The 8,909-nt window shown below is 62.0% G+C and overlaps 1 protein-coding gene across 4 annotated transcripts in view; it reads right to left on the bottom strand.

Moving 5' to 3' along the window:
• Positions 232 to 8,909, bottom strand: part of PNPLA7 (patatin like phospholipase domain containing 7) — an 84,608-nt gene continuing 75,930 nt past the window's right edge. For 2 of the 4 annotated variants that reach the window (XM_018056207.1, XM_018056209.1), the window contains 10 exons: positions 5,423 to 5,579; positions 3,614 to 3,730; positions 3,407 to 3,476; positions 2,722 to 2,838; positions 2,105 to 2,253; positions 1,610 to 1,762; positions 1,422 to 1,532; positions 1,059 to 1,143; positions 743 to 846; positions 232 to 605 (listed from right to left, as the gene is read on the bottom strand). In XM_018056207.1, the coding sequence (XP_017911696.1) occupies positions 573 to 605; positions 743 to 846; positions 1,059 to 1,143; positions 1,422 to 1,532; positions 1,610 to 1,762; positions 2,105 to 2,253; positions 2,722 to 2,838; positions 3,407 to 3,476; positions 3,614 to 3,730; positions 5,423 to 5,579 (1,096 nt within the window). In that variant the 3' untranslated portion in view covers positions 232 to 572. Of the gene's footprint in view, positions 606 to 742; positions 847 to 1,058; positions 1,211 to 1,421; positions 1,533 to 1,609; positions 1,763 to 2,104; positions 2,254 to 2,721; positions 2,839 to 3,406; positions 3,477 to 3,613; positions 3,731 to 5,422; positions 5,580 to 8,909 lie in introns of all 4 variants that reach the window. The other 2 variants (XR_001918899.1, XR_001918900.1) reach the window with 2 other exon arrangements.

The following is an 8,909-nucleotide window of genomic DNA, read 5'->3' as shown; positions in this document are numbered from 1 at the left end:
ACAAAGTAGGAACGAGACGCCTGAGAGCTCCGGGGGCCTTCATGCCTGGTTAGGCGGATACCAGCACCATCCCGACCCTGGGTGCCCTGCCTGCCTGGCTTCGGGTCCCAGGGTCCCACGAAGTGACCTCACAGGCAGGCAGGCAACACTGTACCCTCCAGGGTCAGGACTGTGAGCTGCCCATCTTGGTGGGGCCCCAGGCCCCAGGGACCTCAGCACAGGGACCACATGTCCCGCATAATCAGATCTGCCTTTATTGATAGGCAAAGCAGAAACACGAGGGCTCCAGCACGAGAGGCCACAAGGGCTGACACAGCCCTGACGACTGCTGCGTGTGCAGGGGATGCCAGGGCCAGTGGCCCTCCAGGAGAGGCCAGGGCAGAGTGGCCCCAGAGTGACACTCCACACTGGGCCCCAGCGGGTCTCCCTGGCAGGCTGGAAGAGCTGCAGGAGCTAGGCACTCTGAGACGGAGCCACGGGAGGTGCTGGCTTCAGGGTGGAAACTTCTCCCCATTTTAGTCAGAGAGCTGGGGTGCTGAGGAGTCCTCGGGTATTTGAGGGGAAGCCAGACCTCAGTGCTGATGCCGAAGTGAGGGCTCATCCTCCTGTTAGTAAACAGCACATGGTCAAGGTCAAGGTGGGGGCAACCCTGGAGGGCAGCAGGGAGGGAGCAGCTGGCCTGCTCTGGAGCCCTCAGCGCGCATGGCTCAGCCAAGGGGCACAGGGTGTCCAGGCAGCTCACCAAGTCGGAGCCCTGGTCGGCTGGGGCGCCTTGGAAGTCAGCGTACGCGTCCTTGGAGCCTCCCAGCAGCACCTCCTCATACTCAGTCTGGTAGTCAGACTCATCTGGGAAGAGAGCAGGGCCATGTGTGCCACCTCCTGAGAGCAGGGGCAGGGGCCATACACAGGCAGGGGTCCTGCTGTGCAGCCAACCAGGTCTAGGGGCTGCCAGAGGCAGCCTGGTGCCCAGGGCAGCTTACTGAGAGTGAGGGTCAGGAGGGGATGTTGCCACCACCACCCTCAGCTGTTGGGCATGTATGTCTCGGGATCCAACTCACCATCCCCAGCAGCCACCTTGGCAGGCTCGATACGCGATACTATCTCAGCAAGGTCCGTGAAGGAGGCGTTGGGGCAGGTGAGGACCTGGGGGTGGAGGCGAAGAGGCCATCTGCCCTGCTCCTGACTGCACCCGCCCTCTCTGCGACCCTGCCTGGGTGATGGCGGAGTCCTGAGCAGTCCCACTCCAGCAGCCTTCTCCCAGCAGAGCACTTCCCAGGGGAGAGTCAGAAGAGGCCCCTGCCAGGGACAGGGGGCACCTGCCCTCCTGATTGGCCGAGCGGGGGTGCCAGGTGCCGCAGGGGGAGGACTGGCACCAGGGGGTGGGCCTCGGCGGGGGTGTGGCTGCCTGCTCAGGCACTCACGTCGCTCGCCTTCGTCTTGCTCGTCCCCTGCCGGTCCTGCAGCATCTTCTCCAACACGCCGCTGCGACCCCAGATGTCAAACACTGTCCGGCCGTGCTGGTACCCCACCTCCTGCACACACACGGGAACCCCATGACGGGAGTGGGCGCGCAAGGAGGCCCGGGGGCGCAGCCGGCCTGGACACTCACGCAGATCTCATCAAACTTGCTGAACTCCAGGGTGCCGTAGCCGTCTATCGGGGGGCGCAGGTACTCGCAGTACTCGCTGCTCTTCACCATCTCCAGCTGCCGGACACAGCACACGTAGGCCAGGCGTGTCTGGATCTCAGCCATGTTCAGCACCTGCCGGGCCGCAACACTAAGTGTGGCTGTCCTGTCCCCACAGGGCTCCTGGCCTCCGTCTGGGCACAGCCACTGTGTCCTCCCTGGCCCCTCCATTCCCGCCCTCCCCATGGGGAGACTGCTTCTGCTGGACCTCGGGGAGGGGGCTGGGCCTCCACCAGGGGGTCTGGAGCCTTTACGCATGTCCCCCTCCCCAGAGCTGGTCCCAGGCAGGCAGGGACCATCCCTCGCTGGGCCCAGAGCCTGGAAGACACTACTCCCTCCCTGCCCGTCTCAGGGTCTCAGGGACGTGGGCACCAGGGCGTGGGGAGGAGGGGCCAGAGCAGGCAAGGCTGGGCCCACCTTGACCTTCGTGGCCAAGGGATTCCAGCGCTTCCACAGGAGCCACCAGCCCGAGAGCGCGTCCCCGTAGTTGGTGAGGTCTGTCTCATCCCGGCTGCCCACATCAATGGCGATCACCACCTTTGCCCCCATCGACCTGGCCACATCCGCTGGGGAGGAGGTGGCCCGGTGACCAGTGGGGACAGGTGCGCAGAGCCCTTGGTGGGAGCACAGCTGAGGGGAGGCTGGGGTAGAGCTAGGGGTGGGGGCAGAGCCTGCCCGAGAGGCGCTGGGGCAGCACGCGGGCCTGGGGGCGGGTCTCCTCTCCACTGTCACACCGGGGCCTGTGCAGGGGCTGGCGAGTGCAGAGCTGTCCAGCAGGTGGCCGGCGTGCCCCAGAAGGGGCTGTGCCCATAGCAGCCGCGACACCTGCAGGCTGTTAGTTCTCGCTGTGGGCACAGATGGGCCCTAATTGCACCGACCGCCACTTGGCCTTGCTCTGAGCTCTGAGCGCCGCAGAGCCGGCGACGGAGCCATCTGCCGGCGGCGGGCCTGCGTGCCTCCTGCACTGCCCCGGCGACGGGCACACGGAGCCACGGGGTCAAGGCAGGTGGGCGCCCCTGCCTCCCGCCCAGTACCTGGGAGGTTGTTGACGTAGCCCCCGTCCATCAGCAGGTGCCCGTCTTTGGGGTCGCAGAGTGGAGGCATGTAACCCGACAGGGACATGCTGGCACGCACGTACCTCCACAGCGATCCTGGAAGGGCGCGAAGAGGGGTCCGGGAGAGGGAAGCAGACTTCCGCTGCTAGCAGCTCAGAGCCTCGCCCAGACAGGTCCTGAGGCCCCCCCCCCCCCACACACACACACCTGGCCCGGCAGAGGGTGCCAGGCCTGGCAGAGGACACCCTTCCTGGGCACCCTCGGAGGAGGAGGAGCTGGCGGGGCTGGACTTGCTCCGGGGCTCCCCACGTCTCCCCTGGCTACGACCTTCTGCCAGCTCTGCCACCCCACTCACTTCCAACCAGACTCATTTCAAGGGCTCCCCAACACTCTGGCCTGGAAAAGGGCCCTCAGCTGCCCACCATGGGTCGGCCTTCCCAGGGACCCCCCTCGAGTAGTGCCAGACCCTGAGTGCAATCTGTACACTGCCGTGACCCTCATGCCCCACTCTGCCCCCATCTCCACTGACCCTGTAGCCTTCGGGCCCGCAGCTGAGTCATCTTGTTCAGACCTCCCCGAGTCCCTTGCCTCGTCTGGGGGGCACTCCTTCCCTGGAGCCACTCCGCCCCGGCTGGGAACGTGCGTCCAGGGAGGAGGCACTCACCGTCCGTGTGGACCCGCATGGCCGAGGCGGAGATGTCTGTGGTGACGGCGAAGTACGGGATCCACAGGTCCTGTGAGGAGACAGGACTCAGACGGACCAACCCAGGCTGCCAGCCCTTGATTCTCAGGGCCCAGGGCGTCTAGACCCAGGCAGCCGGAGACCATGGACTCTGCTGGGGCTCCCAGGCAGTCCTTGCCAGGGCCGCACCTCAATCTGCCTGTCCTTGAAGACGCTGGAGATGCTGCTGTTGAAGCCAGCCCCCGAGAACATGGAAGTGATGGGGTAGGTCAGGTCCAGCATGGTCCTCACCATCGACATCATGTCCTGGGGGGCACACAGGGGACAAGTGAGGCCCCCGCAAAGGAGAACTGGCACACACCCCTGCCTGTAGGCACAGGCAGCAGCCAGAACCTGCGTCAGGAGAAGGGAGTGGGCACACGGGCACCCCTGCCTCCTGCAAGCAGAACAGGGGCCTCCGGGCAGCACCCAGGGTCTGGGGGGACCAAACACCGCAGCCTGAGTGGCAGGGCCTGGAGGTCCTAAGGGGGCAGCCACTGACCCCTGGCAGGCTTGACCCACTGGGCCCTTGCTGCCCGCTCAGAAGGGCCGGCTCTGGGCACGCTGGGATGAGGCCATCCAGGCCCAGGGCTGGCTGCATGCCCACCGCTGCCCAAGCCTGGGTGCCAGGGCAGGCGCTCCATCCCCCTGACAGAAGCAGGGCCCTGCCAAGGGCCTCACTGCCAAAGCCCCAGGACACCGGGGAACAGAGGCCCGCCCTCCTCAGTGAGGCTGGACAGCTCGGCCTGGGAGCACAGGATCAGGAGCGCCTGACCCCTCAGGGCTCGGGGTGAGGAGGAAGGGGCCTCCTCCCTCCCCAGACAGACCCAGGAGGGGAAAGCTCAGGCAGGGGCTGCAGGTGGAGGGGCAGGTGCCCAGGCACTCACGTGGGGACCCGGATGAGCAGGAGTGCACGCGCTCTTGGAGGACAGGGGCCCAGGCGGCCCGGCATCATCCCCAGGCTCTCCCTCCTGAGGAAGCCCCAGCTCAGCACCGCCCCGCCACGCCCCTCCACGGGCCCACAGGCAGGGCCGCAGGGCGGCCCGCGGGTTCCAGCCCCACACCCGCACAAGGGCTGCCCGGCAGGCTCAGCACACACTCAGGACGGCAAGCCATCAGGCCCGAAGCTCCATGTCTGTTCCCACAGCCCCAGACCAGCAGGGCCAAGAAGGGAGAGGCCTGCCCGGCTGTCTCTGGTCCCTCACTGAGGATGGACCCTCACTGTCCCCTGGGGCCACTGCCCTTGCAGGCTGTCCTCAGTGACAGGAGCCTCGGGGACATGTGCTGGGCAGACGGCCCGCTCTGAGAGCTTCTGCACAGAGCGCGACCGGCTCCTTTTCTTTCAAAAATGAGAATGTGCGTCTGAGCCTTCTCACGGCCTCAGCCTGGGCTCCGTCCTGCTCCCCCTCTCCAGACAGAGCTCTTAGGAGGCGGGTGACACGCCCCTCTGTTCTGCCGGGGCCCTGGATTCCGGGCTGCCCTCTGGTGCCCGTTCACTGCAGGGCCCACTGTGTCCACGTGTACTTACTCTCTGACATCTGGGGTCTCACACACCCAGGGAGAGAGACAGCCCAGGGCCCACCCAGCCCTTCCGGAGTCCACCCCCAAGCCCCTCTATCTACCGCACACGCCAAGCCTGAACACCTCAGGGCCAGATGCCAGGCAACAGAGGGCAGCCCCGAAGCCCCAGGTCCGCAGGAATTACTGGAGCGGGCAGGTCTCAAGCTGTGCGCCCTGCCCTGCCCTTGCCGCACAGATCCCCAGGCCAGGCTTCCCCCGCCTGCCTACCAGCACTGGTGCCCCGGTGGGCGTGGAAGTACGGTGTACCGTGGGTGCACGTCCTCAGTCACCTTTGCAAGACCAGGCGCCAGAGCCCCCGCCCCCAGCACCGAAGCCCTCGCTGGCCAGCCACGCTGCAGAGCCGGCTGCAGGGGCCGCCCTGCCCCCACAGGGCCTCACCTCCGCCCACTGCTTGGCCCGGATGCGGATCTGGCTGTAGCTGCGTTCCTCCGAGTACAGGGCGCCCATGAAGGCCCCGATGGACGTCCCTCCGACCATGTCCACCGGGATGCCGCACTCCGTCAGGGCCCGGATGACACCCACCTGCGCGCAGCCCCTACACCAACAGGAGCAGGAAGTCAGCGCCCACTCTGCCCGCCAGGACCCAGGACGGCCGTCCTGTCCTGCCCACACCTCCGCGCCCACGTCCTGCACACATTGTGGGAAGTGGGGCAGTGGCGGCAACTCGGACAGGGGCAGCGACGGTCCTGAGCAGCAGCTGGCGCTCAGCCTCCTTGTGGGGGCGCTGGGGCTGGCTCTGGGTCAGGCGAAGGCTCATGTCTCCACGTCTGTGGGGTGCCCACCACACAGCCAGAAACAGCACTTGGCAGGAGCAGAGGCCCCAGGACTGCAGCGGGCGTGGGGACAGACGGCAGGAGCGGACAGAGCGACACCTGAGAGACAGGGAGGGCGCGAAGGCCTAGAACCGACAACTGACGTCGAGCCTTGGGTTCCAGAAGCATTCTAAACGCAGAGCACAAATTCAGAAAGCAATACCATTCGTTCACCTTGAAAACCCAAGGTGAAGAAAACTTTAGACCAGACTGAGAACAAAAAGGCAAGCTACCTCCCAGGGGCAGCACCGAGCTGCGGCCTGCCCGCGCTGGCTGGGAGGTTGCGGCCTTGCCACCCGGCCCTTCTCAGACAGCGTCTGCTGGCCCATAAGTCAGGAAAGAAATAACAGCTTAAATCAAAGAGGGCAAAATTAAGGAAATAATAAAGACCGGAAATGAACGAAGCAGAAAACAACATATAATAGACAGGACCGAGAGCTACAAGCAGGTGCTTTGAAAAGATGAATTCAGTTGATAGCTCCTGGTAAGACTGATCCGGAAAGTAAAAGTAGGGGGAGAGAGACGTGGGGGTGGGGCAGGGAAGGAGGGAGACAGGCGGTTGTCGTAACTAACCTCAGCACTGAAGAAGGGAGCGTCGTACAGACGCTCCAGTTAAGAAGTTAATAGTAACCTTGTGCCTTAAGTAGGAAAAATCAGATAAAATGGACACGGTCATAACACAAGCTATGAATGACACAGCTTCCCAGACCCGACCCTAAAAGCAGAGAACCCGGATCGCCCTACAACCATCACAACAGTGAATTTTTAATTCTTGAATCCTCACAAAATTTCACGTCCAGACGGTTTTACTAGTGAATTGTACTCAACATAAGGACCAATAGCAGGAGCCACATAAGACCTTCCAGACAACAGAGGAGGCGGCAAACAAGCCTGCCTGCACTTCAGCTGAGGACAAGCACAGCCCGCCTCCCACAGACCCGGGGGCCTGGCCGGCAAGGTAGGGCCACAGGCCTCGGAGTCTGTCCCAGGGAGGCAGCGCTAGAATCACTCAGTGTGATCCATCGTATCAACAGAATAAAGGAGTAAATCACAGAATCCCACAGACCCAGAAAAACATGGCCCCGTGATAAAAGCTCGGTCGGCTAAGAACAGAAGGCACGCCCTCAGTCTGGTACAGGGCGTCTCAGAGACCAGCAGCTGCGCGGCACTCAGCCATTAAAGGGGGTGCGGTCCTGACGCTGCGGGCAAGGCAACGGCTTGCTCAACACCTGCTCAGACCTGCGGAAAGCTCTAACCAGGGCAACAAACGAGAAGAGAAGCAAAGGCATGTACGTACTTTGCAAAGAAAGAGGAAATACTTTCTTTATTCTTGGAAGAAATAACTGTATGTATAAAAAATGCAAAAGAACTACAGAAAAGGAAACAGAAGAGGTGAATTCACCGAGGTTGTAAGACGGCGTATTTACAAACATCGCTTGTGTTTCTACGTACCGGCGACAGACAGTGCAAAATGAAATTTAACGCAGACCACTTACAATAGCACACACCCATGCAATGCCCGGACGGTTCTAAGCTCCACGCGGAGGTGCGGAGGAGTGAGGACGACCAAGACCATTCAGGGAGAGGGAGGGCGAAGGGTCACGCTGCCTGATGGTCTCCTACAGCGGCGCCCGCAAAGCCAGGGCGAGGGCGAGGGCTCACGGTGCGGTCAGGACAGCAGGCCCCAGCGCAGCCCACACCTGGGCAGGTGCCGGCAGCTGAGCCGGGTGCTGTGGCAGCTGAGCCGGGAGGGAGCGATGTGAGGGAGAAGACCCTCACCCACCGAGAGCTCCGCCACTCAGAGGCGGCAGCTGTGGGCGGATTGCAGGCCCAGAACCACAAACTTCGAGAAGATGAGGCCCCGGCAAGAGCCCCCCGAGCCCCAGAAGTTAAACTGGAAGAACCCGGGAAATCCCACTTCACCAGGTTAAAATGAGCTCATCAAAAAAAGCCACTAGGAAAGCTGCAGTACGTATACACAAGGGAGTATCACTCAGCCATTAAAAACAATACATTTGAATCCGTTCTAACGAGGTGGATGAAACTGGAGCCTGTTACACAGAGTGAAGTGAGCCAGAAGGGAAAACACCAATATAGTGTACTGACGCATGTAAGTGGAATTTAGAAAGATGGTGACGATGACCCTGTGTGTGAGACAGCAAAAGAGACACAGAGGTATAGAACAGTCTTTTGGACTCTGTGGGAGGGGGCGAGGGTGGGACGATTTGGGAGAATGGCACTGAAACATGTATAATATCATATATGGAACAAATCGCCAGTCCAGGTTCAGTGCAGGATACAGGATGCTTGGGGCTGGTGCACTGGGATGACCCAGAGGGGTGGTACGGGGAGGGAGGAGGGAGAGGGGTTCAGGATGGGGAACACGTGTATACCCGCGGTGGATTCATGTTGATGTATGGCAAAACCAATATAATATTGTAAAGTAATTAACATCCAATTTAAATAAATAAATTTATATTAAAAAATAAATTTCAAAAAAAGCCACTAGGAAACAAAAGTCACAGACTGGAGACGGTATCAGTAATAAACACATCTGGCAGAAGACTTGTATCCACACCACACACAGCCCCTCCAGCAACACAGCAGAGGACACACCGCCGGGAAAGGCGGCCCCGGAGCCCGAGTTCAGGGATGCAGACCAGGCCCCAGCGGCACCGGGAGTGTGGCCACGCTCGCCCCGACAAGGCCAAGGGTGACAGAAGCGTGGGCAGCCGGGCCCTCACAGCCTCTGGGGTGTTGGATACATTCAACTACTCCAGGCAGGGGCAGTCTGCTCCTAGGTGTTATCCCACAAGGCAGATTCGCGTGCAAATGCTGACAGCCATCCTGTGCATAGCAACCAAACCCAGCACACAACCCAGACGCCGCGGACAGGAGCCCAGAGTCCAGTCAGTGATGCCACCGGTGCAGCCGGGGCACACAGACAGCACGAGGCACACGGCTCACGGGCCGGGCAGACGCAGGCCAGCAGAGAGGAAAACTCAGCAGGCGAGCGCCGACATGCTCAGAGAGGCTCAAACTGCGAGACCCAG

The sequence above is a fragment of the Capra hircus genome, chromosome 11, assembly GCF_001704415.2.
Source record: "Capra hircus breed San Clemente chromosome 11, ASM170441v1, whole genome shotgun sequence".
NCBI lineage: Eukaryota > Metazoa > Chordata > Mammalia > Artiodactyla > Bovidae > Capra > Capra hircus.
This window is presented reverse-complemented; position numbering and strand designations above follow the sequence as displayed.